The 16,508-nt window shown below is 33.9% G+C and overlaps 2 protein-coding genes across 10 annotated transcripts in view; one reads left to right on the top strand and one right to left on the bottom strand.

The window, feature by feature from the left end:
• The window catches only part of LOC125681460 (putative ankyrin repeat protein RF_0381), a 31,870-nt gene extending 16,494 nt beyond the window's left edge, over window positions 1-15,376 (bottom strand). For 2 of the 5 annotated variants that reach the window (XM_048921572.2, XM_048921576.2), the window contains exons 1-13: window positions 15,234-15,376; window positions 14,197-14,291; window positions 13,003-13,092; window positions 12,430-12,528; window positions 10,343-10,441; window positions 9,076-9,144; window positions 8,086-8,172; window positions 7,057-7,140; window positions 4,189-4,278; window positions 3,414-3,536; window positions 2,537-2,554; window positions 1,226-1,321; window positions 1-108 (exon numbers count right to left, since the gene is read on the bottom strand). The exon at window positions 1-108 is cut by the window's left edge and continues 3 nt beyond it. In XM_048921572.2, the coding sequence (XP_048777529.2) occupies window positions 1-108; window positions 1,226-1,321; window positions 2,537-2,554; window positions 3,414-3,536; window positions 4,189-4,278; window positions 7,057-7,140; window positions 8,086-8,172; window positions 9,076-9,144; window positions 10,343-10,441; window positions 12,430-12,528; window positions 13,003-13,092; window positions 14,197-14,226 (993 nt within the window). In that variant the 5' untranslated portion in view covers window positions 14,227-14,291; window positions 15,234-15,376. The remainder of the gene's footprint in view (window positions 109-1,225; window positions 1,322-2,536; window positions 2,555-3,413; window positions 3,537-4,188; window positions 4,279-7,056; window positions 7,141-8,085; window positions 8,173-9,075; window positions 9,145-10,342; window positions 10,442-12,429; window positions 12,529-13,002; window positions 13,093-14,196; window positions 14,292-15,233) is intronic. The other 3 variants (XM_048921575.2, XM_056155843.1, XM_048921574.2) reach the window with 2 other exon arrangements.
• A 71-nt stretch (window positions 15,377-15,447) lies between these two features.
• The window catches only part of LOC125681467 (tubulin polyglutamylase complex subunit 1-like), a 33,703-nt gene continuing 32,642 nt past the window's right edge, over window positions 15,448-16,508 (top strand). For 4 of the 5 annotated variants that reach the window (XM_048921587.2, XM_048921585.2, XM_048921584.2 and 1 more), the window contains exon 1: window positions 15,448-15,590. In XM_048921587.2, coding sequence (XP_048777544.1) covers window positions 15,524-15,590 — 67 coding nt within the window. In that variant the 5' untranslated portion in view covers window positions 15,448-15,523. The remainder of the gene's footprint in view (window positions 15,591-16,508) is intronic. The other variant, XM_048921588.2, reaches the window with a different exon arrangement.

Genomic DNA, 16,508 nt, shown 5'->3' with positions numbered 1-16,508 from the left:
ATCCCTGTCTCCAAGGTAGGCTCCGTTTCTCAGCATGAATTTGAACACTTCTGTTGGTAGAAATCCATTCCCTTTGTCTAATGCATATGTCATAGCATTTCTTCCTCTCTGTAGATAGAAATATTTGGTACTTTTGAAAATTTTGAAAACATTTAATGCGCCATCTTTACTAGCGAATGGTTTTTGGTGCCATTATAGGGAGTGGACCAAAAATCCATGGCTAGCAAAGATGCTAATGCTCTCACACAAGACTTCTGTTTATAGCAAGGTTGGTTTTAGCATATTATCTTTACCAAACAAACTCACCTCGACTTTTCATTGAATAGCTAAATAATTATAGTCATGCAAGGCTAAAATTCAATTATGTTAATAAGGTTGTTATCATTATTTGAATACAAGTATATCTCGAATTATTGCCATTCAGTTTATATTATCGTCAAATTCACATTTATATTACCACCACATCAGGAACATTTTTTTCTATCTAGTATTCTACTTAATATAGATATCTTGTGATAATGCCTAATTACATGTAACACAGCACCACTGTGTCCATTTTTATGAGTATTAATCTTGATCATGTATCATCAAATGTGTGACCACTAAAGTGGTAATCTGCAAATCTGCCCATCCTCACATTGTAACAGGTAATTTGGGGGCATTGAAAATATAGCTTTTTTCGTAGATACTGTAAATGTATTACATTTGGCTGTGTATTCTATTTAGCGCCTTTGGCGGAACGCAGCTTCCGCTAAATCAAGTACATCGCTAAATGCCATCCGTAAATCTAGATGTTTAAAGTAATTCAGGAATGCGCTAAATCAAATCTACGCCAACTTGTTGAAAAAACGATTTCCGCCAAATATCGTACATGCCAAATATAATACGTTTACAGTAAATGCCAAAAAAAAAAAATTGCCAAATTTTTCATTCGTATGAACCATATGCATTAAAATGAAAATGTACCCAAAATAAACCAAAGAGTCTGAATTACTGAGGTGCCTTTGTGCTTTAATTCACAAAATTTCAATTCATAATGTGAAAGTACTTCACATTTATAATTCACATTTCTGACTTATCAATGAATATTATATTTAAGTTGAAGTTTTATGAGTTAGTAATTCCATGACACTGTACATAAACATAAAATATCCAAATATTTTCCTTTCCTAATGATTGTTTGTTTACTTTGAACATGTTTTACAGGTTGTAATCATTCTCTTACCTCATCTTTAAGGTTAAAGTTGACATTAGCCTTTAGCACAGTCCACATGATGTCTGGTGGTGTTTCAGTGTTAATCACTTCATAGTACAAGGGACCCTGGTGACAATAAATTCAACATATTACAAACTGCATGTCTACCAGCGGAAAGATTACAACACATCTACTGAAGATTTCTTATTTTATGCGAGCACTTATTAGGGCGAAATGACCGTTATGTGTCAAATCGTGTGAATATGAATCTGCGTGTGGTCTGTTGATTAAGAGATTTTACATGTATTTTATCAACAGAAAATTAAAGGAGAGTAATTTTATTTCGCGAGTGATGCCTCCCACGAAATTACGCGATAATAAATTCCTCACGTAAAATTAGGAATCTACAGTACCTTCAATACATGTAAATATATATACGCGCTAAATATTTCATCATGATCAACTAATAATTTACTGTTTATTCATTTCTACCAGGTTTAATTAGATACCTACAGATGTACTAACTAAAGCGTTCAATGAATATATGCAGAAATATGTGCACTCTGCTGTAAGCTTGACCTTGTATATGACCTTGAACTCTACAAGATGTTGCATCTCGTAGTGATGAAAATTTTCTCTCAATAAGTTTCACAATGATAGTATGTAATATATCAAATAAAATTCTGACTATTTGTGTGAAAGTTGACTCCACACACACAGACAGACAGACAAAATACAAATACCTGACAAAGTGATCCCTATGTTCACATCAAAGTATTGATTAAACTTTTCTTTATTTATTGATAAACAACCCAATGAATTTAATTAAATTTTTTTTTTTTACTAGAAATTGAAAATAATGAACCACATTCTTTTTTTAACAATTCTCTTTACATCAGCAATATAGTAACTATGACCTGAAATATTGAAAAGTCAGAAATTTATAGACCCACTACCAAAGATGAAAGGTATGAAGTGATTATATGTAATATGATAAATAAAATAGTAAAATCAATGTGCTCGTATGTAGCTTAATATTGGTGCAAGAAATATTATGTAGGCCTTGAGTTTTATCTTATGTATTTAATCATCAGCTGAAAAGTGAATATTCTCTACACTGTAAACCAACTCTCCACACAATCAGTGTAACTGTTAAATGTCTTGAGTGTTTACGTATAACATTTACCAATTTTTAGAGCACTTCAATACTGCATGTATGTAAAACTTGGTTTACATTGACAAAAATGAAGAAAAATTAAAAAAAAAAATAAATTAATGCTGTATTAAACTGAAACAAATTTATGCAAAAGAAAATTCCCTATAATGTTTTTTTCACTTTACCTTTAACTCATGAAAGCCCTACAAACAACACATTTACATGTAGTCCAAGTGACACAGATACATGTGACAATGATCCTTATAGAAGTGTAATAAAAAATTGAATTCAAATTGCCACAAAATGTTTATTTTACTAAACAATTGAATTACATGCACACAGAAAACTTTCAGAAGATTTCTAGAATCAAAATTTAATGTCATGATGTAGACATCATTTTCAGTGTTAACCCTCACATGATGAAGAAATCATCTTTTTATGATAAAAATTTTACATAATCCATTTTTATCAACTTCAAAGACGATGCTAAATACCCTTCTCCACATCACACCCCATACTAACCCAACACCTGTATATCAGGGAGCTGATATTGGTCCAGGGTGTGGTATGGAAAAGGGCATTCTATCATGTTCATTACATAACATTACATTGTAACTGGATATAAAATAAACAGAAACAATGATCATTATTAATGTAATGTCAATATTTTATTTCAGAACTTATAATTAAATGATCTTATCAAAAAGAATTTTATCCTCTGTGTAAACAATAAACTTAAAAAGTTAAAAATATGTTAAAATTTCGATCAATATGTTAACACAGAAGATTGAATAAGAAATTTTGTAATGGGTGTATTACGGATCTGCAATGCATATCAACTATGACAGAGATCTATAATGCCCAGGAAAGATATGGCTTGTGTGTTAATTGTCTCTCATTTTGCTCACACAAAAAAGCCTGAATTTATTTCTAGCTATATCATGCCTGGGTATTACAAATCTGTAACATGCCTATTACAGAATTTTCACTTCAAGCTTCTATTTGAATTTAAGCATCTGTTTGAGTAAATTTCTTTCAGTGAGCAGTGATTAGTTATCTTACCATGAAGTAGTCATGGACAAGAACCAGCATGTTGACGTCTGCTCCAGCGTCACACAGCATTTTGACTAGGGTGTGGTCCTTCATCTCTATAGCAAACTGTAAAATGTGCTGCTTCCTGGAGGCCTAATGTCAAAAAGAAAGGGAATTTAAAATCAATAGATTACTACATGTAATACATGCAATAGATGACATAGATTTTGTCAAAATTTTTAAAGATCTGACTCCCTGGTACACTTTTCACTGAAATACAGGCTAAGGTGCATGAGAATAACACAATACATTGTATATTTAACTTGGTTTCAATCTCAATTTGATTGAGCCAAAAGAATCTATACCATGCCTACCAAAATCATGATATTCAAGATCTCTGATTCTCAAAATTAAGAGATGTCAAAAAGTGAAACATTAGATTGACAAACATCGATTATACAAATATTCAATGGTAGTACTCTATTTTCATGACAAAAATGTACTTCATTGATCACTTGAATGAAAACTAAAGAAACAACATACACTATATGTTCTGTACACAAGTACTCTAAGCCACTTGTATTTCGGAGGACCTTATGAGTGGATATAATGATGTACATGTATTCAATCACAAGACATAACATTCCTGAATCCAAAGACACAAGAGATTTTTTGACTCCCAATAGAAGACTTGGATGCTACATTTCAGAAGACTCTCAGCTAATCCAGGAAATATCACATTATGTTTGTATCACTATTCGCATCATATTCATTTCTTTTGTCAAAGCAGAATTACCCATCATACCTTGTTCAGGAAGTTAATTCTACACCATGACTTTTTCAGGGCTGCTCTGACTCTGCCATAATTCAGTTCTAGACAACCATAAATCACATCCTGGGAACAAAAAAATCCATTGTACTCTTAATAACAAAATACTGCATATCTACTTCTTTTAAAATTTACAAAACATAGATAAACGGCATGAATTTGTAATCTCTGTGTTGTGCTTTGTCAATGTTACAATACTCATTCTACATAAGTACAATGCAGTATTGGGGATCTCGTGTAGAGAATATAAGTATACAGTACTAGTACAGTACCCGCAACATTATTCTTGACATTCCTATCGTGTTCTATCGTGCATGTATCCTATCGTATCTTGGGTGTATCCTATCGTATCGTGCGTGTATCCTATCGTATCGTATTTTGCGTTTATCAGGTTTTCCGTTTTCTATCGTGTTTTGCGTTTATCAGGTCTATAGTGTATCGTGTTTTGCGTGTATCAGGTTTTCCGTTTATTGTGAAAACCGTTTATCGTGTAGCTTCGGAAACTATCGGGATCGTTTATTAAATGTAATGAAAAAGTATGTTACATTTATGTTTTCCGTAGGCTTTATTCGTTTTGTTAAAGAAACAAGAGGTACTGTGAGCAATGTTCACTAAGAATACCCCCCGCTTACCCCAATCTCCCAAAGGGTGTTGGTAATAGGTATAAACTACCTCTTTTCTGAGTGTAAAAAACAAATGGCATGACAAACTGAACCATATTGCTACTTCGATGTCCAGTGCACGTCACCTTTGACCTTTTGACCCCAAAATCGATAGGGAACATCTTCATCCCATGGGTAGTCCATATGTATGATATGGTGACTGTAGGTGGAAAGGATAACGCTTTAGAGCCTGGAAACCATATTGCTACTTCGATGTCCAGTGCGCTTGACCTTTGACCTTTTGACCCCAAAATCGATAGGGAACATCTTCATCCCATGGGTAGTCCATATGTAAGATATGGTGACTGTAGGTGGAAAGGATAACGCTTTAGAGTCCGGAAACCATTGCGTCTACAGACGGACGGACGGACAGACAGACAGACGGACAACCCGATTCCAGTATACCCCCCCCCCAACTTGTTGCGGGGGGTATAACTATTTTTAGGAGTCACGGAAAGACAGTATATTTGAAGGAGAACATAAAGCTGTAGATTTTAAGTCAGAGGAAGAGCTATTTGTCTGTCCACAGAGGGTCAAAATTAATCACAACTGCATTCCAAGTAGTCTGGAAAGTAGGCAGTAGTTTGCAGAGCAAACCGAGGACAGCAAAATATTAAAGCTTCTTCATTTGAAATGCATAAACATTTGCTTGTCTAGAAACAATTATTTGTAATTAACAATAACAGAGAAATAGGAAGTTTCGATTGGTAAGGGAAAATCAGTAAATTACATTGTTAATTACATATATTTTGATAAGGGCTCCTTTCCTTCTAATTTTTTTCCACCTGTATACTACTTATATACTTGTGTGCGTCCTTATCTCTGATTTTGTGTATCACCTGTGTTTTGACAGCAAACATTCTCAGGGACATTGTATTTCACACATTTAGAAGATTAAGTTTTAAAGGGGTGCAAGGGTGTTGCATCTCCCAAAAGTCTGCTCAACTGGGCACGACTCAACTCTCATCGTTGGTGTTTTTTTTTTTACTTGTACATGTACACTTGTACCATATACCAATAGTTGTACGGGTAGATACTAGAAATTTATGTCGGTTTTGATGATAATTTTTTTACATACTAAGCACAACATTTCTAAAGTGTTTTAAAATTACGAATTTAAAAAATGCCAGGTTTGTTTATTTTTTTCATATATAGTTTATTCATTTTTTGTTATTAAGATATCAATTCAAATAAATATGTTCCAATTATGACTATCAATTATCACCCATAGTGTGGACATATCTAACGTATGAAGATTTAGTGTAGTGCAGTGGATTTTTTTAAAGCGGTCATTATGAAAGTAATTGTAATTTTTGAATGAGCGGTAAACTTAAAGCTTGATGCAAAATAACCCCCCTCCCTCCTCGCTACACACATAATATTACTTGATTTTATTTCACATTCAAGATAATAGACATTAGAACAAGAGAGCTACTGAAGCATGATATCACTACATTATATTAAATTTAGTGACAATATAAGTTTTAGAATCATTGGCTGAGGAAATTCATATAGATATCAAATAATGAATTAAAAACCGTATATAGTATAGTTTTCTGATTTTAGCTGTGATGGCGTAAGAAAATAAATAGAATTAAAAATGTTTTTTTTTAAAAACAGTAGGACCGTGGATTAAAGAAATTACAGTATATGTTTTAGGTATATAATGAATATTCAAATCCTTCAATATCATTATCAACATCATGTAATTATTTTGTATGTATCAAACTTTCGTTTTGTGTAAATTGCTTCTAAATTTACAACATTTCTATCAGGTTTTCCGTTTATCTTGATCAGAAGATCGTTTATCGTGTTTTGCGTTTATCAGGTCTATCGTGAAGATCGTTTATTAGGTTTTGCGTTTATAAGGTTTATTGTGTATCCTATCGTATCGTGCGTGTATCTTATCATATTGTGCGTGTATCGTGTTCTATCGTTTATCATGTCAACGTTGCGGGTACTGTAAACATCAACAATATACATGTTGTTTATCTCTGTTCCCGATATCCATCCACATGCAATGTGTAAATCTGTTTGTCGGAAAATCAGACTGCATTCAGTGTTATGTTGAAATTCATACATTCATATTCCTGTTTATCCCAACACACAGTGGCAGAAATTTAAAAACAAACATTTGGATGACACATGACAATTTAAGTTCAGGATGATTCAGTGTAATTACCAGAGTAGCTTTGTGCTGGTCCAGTATCCTGACAATGTCATGATGCTTGTGAGCTGCAGCATACTGCCTCAGTGTCTGCCCATTCTGTAATTCAACAACTGTCAATGTCAGTTTGTTCAAATGATTAATTTTGTATTTTCAGGTTATTTTACATTCCATCTTGATTTTCTTCTGACAGTAAAACTTAAAATTCTTAATGCAGTCATATTTACTATGAATGTCTTGTGATATTAAAATGTCAACTTATATAATCACTATCAAACAGCTGGTCCTACTAACAGAGATTCCTAGAGAACCCTGGGGATACCTAATTATTACAAATATGTAAACTACATTGATTATTATTAACAGTACACATATCAATCAAACTAGTGAATTTTCATCCATCTATAGCCATTTTATTCATTTAATTGGAGAAAAATGCTCTCGCTTTGCCGCTTGTTAATTTCTGTAATCTCGATCCCAATCCAGCTCATATAAGGAACTGCAAGTTCGTGATAATTCATATTTATTAGAATTATTTGTAAAATTTGTTTATTTTGGACACATGAAAAATTTGTCATCTTAACAAATTGTTCAGATCCCGATTTTATATATGAGTACAGAAATTAAAGAGCAGAGAAGGGACAGTGTATTTCTTCAATGAATTGAATAAAACGAATTAAAGATGGATGAAAATTCTGTTTCGTAGGAACTCTATCTGAGGACTGATATCAAACAATATTAGCATGCAGCCATGACTGTTCAAAGGCTGTTACATCAGGTAGACTCACTATTACCTAAGTTTATTGAGATTTGAAGTTTCAACGTCATTTTGATATCATTTTTTATAATATATATAATATAATATAAATATAAATTTAAGTGCTGATTTATTACTTTTTGAAAATCATGTGGTACAGTATCAATGCTGAGTGGTGAGATGACAAATTTTCATAACATGCTAAAATGGGCGTATATGCTCAACATGCTGGATTCAGTGATTTTCATAAAAACAACTTGGAATATGTTATTCCAATGTGCACTTACATATTTAGAATCCATTTTGCACCAACAGTTTAATAATTTTTTGACTGTCTCCACATCATGAACCTTTACTGCATGGAATATTCCTGGCTGCAATAAGAATTGATGAATCTTCCAAATCTTAATACTTTAGAACATATTCAGCTGATAATTCAAAAGACTCTACAAAGTGGGGTATTTAATTTCCTTACAATGTGGGAATTTCAAAAATTTTGTCTTCATTTGCATTGAACTTAAATTAACAGGGAAGCCTTATATTGGCTTGCTCCTTGGAACCCCCTCCCAATTGATTACATTTCTTCCATGCTCAATATGGATTTATGGTTGTACTCCATCCAATGAATGTTAAAAACCCCAATGGAATACACAACTGCAATGTACAGAAAGCATAGAAACAAAACAGCACACCAACAAACTGTATATTCTTGCAAATCTACAACAATCCAACAATCCAAGCAGTATCATTGGAGAGAGAGAGAGAGAGAGAGAGAGAGAGAGAGAGAGAGAGGATGATAAAACATGTAAAGTGAGGACAATTTTTAACCATTTGATAGTTGTGAGGACAGAAAGTACATTATGAGGACAAAATTCTGTCCTCAGAATTTCTTCTCCGTAAACATGATCCACAGCATGTGAAATATGTAGATACAAAATATTAGATTAGTGAGGACAAGTGGTGTGGGGACATGTTCTCACTAATATTCTCTCTCAAAACCATTTTTTCACAATTCGAAAGAGAGTATTAGATAAACTTTAATAGCTATGTCCCTATAGCTATACATAACATATCCGTGTATTCTCTTCTATATACATTGTGAGGATGTCCTCACTTAACAGGTTTCATCATCCAGAGAGAGAGAGAAAGACCCCAATTTTATGTTTCTGAAATTGGCGCCTTTAAATTTAAACTATTTGGCAATAAGATCATAAATCCACTTATTATATTTAGGAAAAAATATCATCTTCCTAAAATTTCAATAAACTTCTTTATACCTTATATTTCTTGTACACCATTTGCCAATATATGTTCTTAGGATCAAGTTCTGCTGCTGTCTTTCCAATCTAAAAGTCCAGATTCCATATACATCATTATAGTCACAAACAAAAAGTCCAGGTCATTATAGTTACAAAGAATCCATTTTGCACCAACAGTTTATTAAATTTTTGACTGTCTCCACATCATGAACTTTTATTTGACACTAATTTTAAAATAGACATCTTTGAGTTAATCATGCATAAACAAACTAAAAGTCCATACTCCGTTATACATCATTATAGCTGCAAACAAACTAAGGGTTCAGAGTGTATTTTTTATCACTGCAGTAGGAAACTGAATATCCATAGTCCATTATATATCAAAATGTACTTTAATTGTGAAGTTACTACATCCTAAACAAGAGCAGTCCTGACGGGACTAATAGACCTGTGGGGCCATCCAGAACTGAGCAGTCCTGATGGGACTAATAGCCCTGTGGGGCCATCCAGAACTGAGCAGTCCTGATGGGACTAATAGCCCTGTTGGGCCATCCAGAACTGGGTATTTGGCAAAACTATATATTCGAATATAGTCATCTACTTTCTAAATAACCTTTGATGCAGTCTTGTAAACATACAATAGTGATCGACACCTTGCAAAATTTTTTACCATACCAAAATTCTATGCTGATCCTAATTCTTTTGTCCATTGAGTATTCAAAATTATTTGACACATCGGTTAATTAATAGACATCATTGAGTTAATCATGCAATAAAATGGTAACAGACCAATCTGACTATAAAGTCAGACCTCAATTTACACTATCCCTATGTGACACCGTAAAGAGAGGCCTGACTTTAGTCAGATTGGTTACATGGAGGCATTAAACAGAGCACTTGTGGCCATGGGCAAGTTTTTTTTTATTGATATAGCACTTGAAATATGCTGTGAAATGACCTAAATGCTGTCCTTGACCAGTATGCACTATGGCACAAAATGTGGGTCAGATGCAGCATACTGACCAAAAGTTGAAACAAGATGTATCCTATATACAAGTTTGGTTTGTATCGCTTTATAGGTGAGAACAGTACAATTGCTGGCCTTAACCTCATACAGACAATATACTGATGGATGGATGGACAGACAGACATTGTGATTCCACTATACCCCGGCCAACAACTAAGTTAAAAGGGCCGGGTTTAGTGACCACATAAAATGCATGTCTTGGTGTTAAACTATACTCATTTTTTGCTGTCTATGAGTAATGACTGATATAGTACTTACATAACATTTGATGTTGGGGTCCGCCCCACAACACATGACATCAGCCACATGAAGACTGTCCTTCTGTAGAGCCGTCACATGGAGAGGGGTGTATCCGAACTATAGAATGAAGGAATCAATTTCAGTTTTAGATTCTGTAGCTGTCAAATTAAATTGTGAAAGTCATTTTAATTGTATTTCACTATAATCTGAATCCATAAAACTCAAGAAACTGAAAAATAGTTAAAGTTTATTATACCTCAGAATGTTTTTGCTATATAAATGTTAGGTGAATAAATTTGCTAGCCGTCAAATAGTTTCTGAACTATCTGCCCTAGGGAAATAGTCTCAAAACCATTTACTGGATGTTATATTTTCCGCGTTTTCTTTTCTATGACATCAAAGTCTGATAACTCTAATTAGTTAACTTCACTTTGGTATGTCTGACACAAGTAAAGTCTACTTTGGAATAATAAAACACCTATTTACTGACTATTCGGACAATAGCAAGTTTATTGTCCCCCTTGACAGCAACTATTTCCCTTGATCAGCTGCGCCTCGGAAAATAGTTGCAGTCTTGGGGGACAATAAACTTGCTATTGTCCTCATAGCTAGTAAATAGGTGTATAATATCTGATTGAACCAAACAATATTGGTACACAAAACTGAAAAAAAAAATTAAAAAACCCAGAAATAATACAAACAGAAAATGAAAGACAACATTGCTCATCTGAGCAGTACATGTCTTTCCCTAAGTAACACAATTTACATTCTGATTACTGCTCCACCTTCTCACAGGTGGAGAGAGAGAGGGGGGGGGGGGGGAGTCATAGAGTTGATCTTTATCATCAATCTACACAACAAAATGGATGTGTATTAGTTTGGTATATTGTGTCCTTGTTGTTCAGTCTTGAAAAGTTTATTATTATAATTTATAGATTTTTCCTATATAAATGACCATGTATCTGTTGTATATAAAGGTTGAACATTAATCTTGATCCTCCACTACATAGTGATGTTACCACAGTGAAAAAACACATCTTTACACTGAAGTTTAATGCATTTTTTTTTTTGGCTTTCTCTGTTCTTGTAGTACTGCCAGACCACAAAATCAATGTACCACAAAATATAGTTTTTGCTCAGAAAGGAAGAACATGTACATGTATATTGGCTTTCTACCAAATCAAGTATAAACAGAACTGTATTTTTGACAAATCTACAAAATCTGATACCCATGAAAATTAATGAAACTACAATGGATCTTGAGAAGATTTCTTTATATATTCTTTAGATATTCTCATGTCAATTTCTAAACCCCTGATGTTGCCCCAACAAGACCCCACTAAAAGCTCTGGTGTGAACAAACTTTTATAAACACATAGAGATGCTTGCAAAATCAATTTACCACATTGTACTTTATGGTTCTTGAGAAAAATCTAAAAGAATTTTACCATGTATTCCTAATATGTAAAAATTTTAATTTGATCATATTGTTTCCCTACCCAGGCCATGGTGTCAATATAGTTGAATATACATGTACATGCACAATACACATAGATGATTGTATATCAGTTTGATAGAATGCATCCTATGGTTCTTGAGCAGACGATTTGTAAAGAATTTTCCCATACATTTCTAATTTTGAATATGACCCCAATATAACTCCAGGGCTCATGGTTTCAAGAACAATCTTAAATCTGAATTATATAAGGAAGCATTCATGCAGGTTTTGGTTTTTCTGCTTCTTGACAAGAAGATAATTTAATGCATTCACCCTATTTTGATTATTTCTTATCCCCCCACCCCCAAGATTATTTCTTATCCCCCCACCCCCAAGATTATTTCTTATCCCCCCACCCCCAAGATTATTTCTTATCCCCCCACCCCCAAGAGCTTGACCCTTCAGTCAAATACATGTAGATTGAATCCCCTTTTCCCAAGGATGTTTTGTGTCAAATACTACTCAGTTCTCGAGATGGTGAACTTACAGAGAAACAGATGCTAGACAAATTGATGCTAGACAGACTTTGATAAGAATAGCTCACATACACTTTCAGTTCAGGTGAGCTAAAATCAATAGAAAAACTAGTGATATAGTTGTATCTGACCTTGTTTTGACTGTTGATGTCTATGCCTTGGGCAGCTAGAATGTGAAACACCACTGGTCTATACATGGTGCATACATAGTGTAGATAAGTGTTATCTTTCTGGAAAAAAAAGATTCTGTGACTGACTTAAGATTTGATAGATCAGAAAAATATACGGAAAAATTATTATAGCTATTTGGACATAGTCAGTGCTTGAAAGCTTTAGCTACAACACGTATTTGTACCATATCACTAAATTCAAGACAACAACACATAAAATTCAATTTAAAAAACAACTGCTTTATGAAAAATTTGATCAAAATGAAACAATATAACAAATGTCCATTAATCCCCTGTTCTACAGCTAAATAATGGTTAAAGGCTGTCACAGTATGTATCATACATTTACAATGTAGTCAATGTATAAATGTTTCCAACATGTGAGTACATATTCAATCAATAGATCCATCAAGCACATATTTATTCACAATATATCTATTACATTCATTCACTATGTATCTATTGAGTACATATTTAAGTTACCATATATCTATAAGCATAAACGTACACATCGTATAATTATACAAAACTTACCCTGTCCTTGAAATGAACATTTTCCCCACTCTCAATGAGAAGCTTAAGTTCTCTAAAGTTTCCATCTTTTATGGCCTGGCCAATTTTTGTCTGTAATGAAATTTGTAGACATATAATTAGATTAGTCTATTAATGTAATGTCAAAATGAAAATATCAAAAGTCATAATTACATCAAAAGAAGTTGTAAATATGATCATATAAAAAGTCAGAATTGCAAAATTACTATTAATTACATTGGAAACTTGCAAAGTTTTTGTTTATTTGTTTTATATGTCCCTTCAAGAATTTCAATTGAGATTTCACCAGCTGTAGGGGAAATGCCACAAACTTTTAGCTTTGCATGGTGCTCAGGGCAATATCAGTGAGCCTACGGTACTTATCGTGCTAACACTTGTCATAGCACAGTACCTATGAAGCGTTTAAGGTCTCATCTGAAAGACCTGTGACTTTCATTTCTTAATGCTGAGCATTAAACAAGTCACTACCTATTATCACGTCTTAGGTTTGACACAAACTAAGTAGGAGCAAGACTTGAATCCATGACTTCCTATTCACATTTAGCAAATGCTCTAACCGCTGAACCACCAATTGATTCGTCACGTTGTCAGCATAGCCATTACTTACAAAATAGAATTCATCCCTTCAGTAAATTTAGATTTTGTCTAGGTCTGCCGGAGTTTTATCTTACTGCATACAATTATAATTATCATGTATGTACGTCTACTGTTACAATAAAATCCACATAGGTTAATAAAAAAAATACGTCTAGTTTATTTATGTATTATGGAACACCCCACCCCTACTGTATAAACACAATGAAAGCAGGGGGTAAAAAGTAAATCACCCAAAATTGCAGCAGAAAATACCCCACTTCATTTATGTTTTTAAATCCTCCATAATACAAAATAAATACAGGCATTTATTTCTTTACATTCATAGTTTTCATTTGAACTATTTTTTCATTATAGTATTAATTTAATTTAAAGTAGAATCAGGTCACTGGTGCACTACGCACTTCTGAATCAGTGTATGTATTGTGAAATGAAATTCCATGAAACAGCAAATTCCTTTCTATTAAAAGAAGTACTAAGATCAATAATTGTATTTCATAAAGTGAAAGAAAAGTAGAATTACCATTATACAGGCTGCAAAAACTTTTTAGATCAAAGCCATAGTTACATATATATACTTACAGAGGCCAATTGGGGCATAGCCCCCGCCATTTTCAATGTTGTATATTTACACACCGATGGTCATCTTGCTGATGATAAAAGAATTATTTCAAACTCTGAAATTAAAATCCATATTTACAAATATCTCAAACAATTACAGACAAATTAACCATTACAATCCCAGTATAACAATGAGAGATTAGCTATAGTATTACATATAATGTATAGTGAGAGAAGCTATAGTAAAAATACAATTATTTCTGAAATCATTACCCCTGAGTGCACTCATATCATGGAGTTAAACTGAAGTTGATAAATACTGTATTGTAATAAAATCCATCCCCACACACATAGCTTGTATTATAATATACGTAAAAGAAGCTGCTGTGTTCTTATTATCTGATGATACACAAGCACAGTTGCCCAATGTTTACTCTGCATTCATTTCATTTAGAGTGAACGTTCTCGATTTAGTATCATGAAAGGTGAAGATAACGAACAGTGATCAATCTCGTAACTCCTATAAGCAATACAAAATTGATAGTTGGGCAAACATGGAACCCTGGACACACTAGAGGTGGGATCAGGTGCCTAGGAGGAGTAAGCATACCCTGTCGACTTGCTGTCTTGGAAGATATATCCCAAAAATAAAGTTGTAAGAGGTAGGTAAAGCAGTGACGCCAGCTGGTGCCGCTGAATTCCCACTTTTCAATATGAGCTAGGTATAAGTATCAGGCTTGTACTATTTTTATCCAGGTTTTCCCGGAGTCGTTGGTTGGATCCCCACCGCTGGTCATTACAACATTATCTGACTAGTATTACAACACTGTCTAGCCTTATATGACATAGGGCTAGGCTATGTATTTGCAAAACCTGCCCGTGTCAGCGTGTGTCCCACCATGGTAATCTGGGCCGAGATTCGGCTTGGCTGAATCTCAGCGGGGATTACCACCACGGTAGTGTAAGTTTACCAGTTGTACAGGGATAATAAATAGATAAATACGTAGATTGAAAATAGTAATCACACGGTATTAAAGAAAAATAAATAGATCTATTACCGTTTTACGTTTCTAATGTCAACTTCTGGTGTAGTCATAGTCAATCAGGTGCTTTGGAAAAAAAGAATTCTAAAAAAAAAGTTAAAGTTTTGTGATAAAATATCTTATCGTGAATTATGAATATGTAACTTCAATTTATCTCGAAAAGTTTATTATTTAGTAACATTACAGAGTAAATCTGATTTATAACATAAAATGATAAGCCTAGCTAGCACTTAAAATTCCGTAATGTTCGCGGGCAACTGTCATCTTTGAAGCGCACAACAGACGCAGACACAACATGTTTACAAATGGCGGACAAGAAGAAACCGAATTCTGCTGATGACCGTCCACAAGAGACTGACAGACAGTTTTTGGGTAATATTAATATGTTGACGGTGCTACCGTTTGAACGAGCGTAGCTTTATGTATGTACATATTTTGTAATGTTCATGCTTTGATCAGGTTCAATTTAAACAATATCTATGCCAAATTCTCATAACATTAATGAAATATTAGGTAGCTGAAACAGCTAGCCCATTTTAGTTTTTGATGCACAACTTGTTCTGAACTGTATGCTATCAGCAGTCGACTGCCTGTACTTTCCTTTTTTTTTCTACTCTCAACCTTTTCAAGTTACTAATTTATGATAAAAATGCCCAAACCTTAAACCTTTCAAGTTTGTAAAACTGTGGAGACAGCACTGCTTTGAAACACAAAACGCATCTCAATATAATGATGATTTTAGATAAATCAATAAATTGAACTATTGCCCCCCCCCCCCCCCCCCCCCCCCCCCCCCCCCCCCCCCATGCACTCCTATTTAATTTTCAAAAAATGAAATGGTATGTTCCAAAAAAGAAAATTAGAACAATTTTTATAATATTGTACATAATTCTAGTTGTAACACAATGATAGTGGCGTCGATGGCCTAGTGGTTAGGCTGTCAGACTCGACCGAAAGGTCGTGGGTTCCAGTCCTGGCCGCAATAAGGCCAACGTTGTGTCCTTGGGAAAGGCACTTTACACGAATATCCTCACTCCACCCAAGTGTAAAAGGGGTACCTGGCTATAGACAGTGAAAGATATTGTTGAATGTTAGTGATCTAGCGCCTGTAACTGCAGCTTGCACTGTATGCTTCCCAGGAAGCTGAGAAAGTTCTAGATTGATATAAGGTCTGCCAGGGTAATAATGTATTGTAAAGCGCTTTGAGAATATTTCAGCATTCACATATACCATGTAATTATTGAATAAAATTGCAACATATTTAAGCCCATTTCCACCGTTGTTGTGAGG

Source organism: Ostrea edulis, chromosome 2 (assembly GCF_947568905.1).
Source record: "Ostrea edulis chromosome 2, xbOstEdul1.1, whole genome shotgun sequence".
NCBI classification, from domain to species: domain Eukaryota; kingdom Metazoa; phylum Mollusca; class Bivalvia; order Ostreida; family Ostreidae; genus Ostrea; species Ostrea edulis.
Note: the sequence above shows the minus strand (reverse complement) of the source record. Positions and strands in the feature narration are given on the sequence as shown.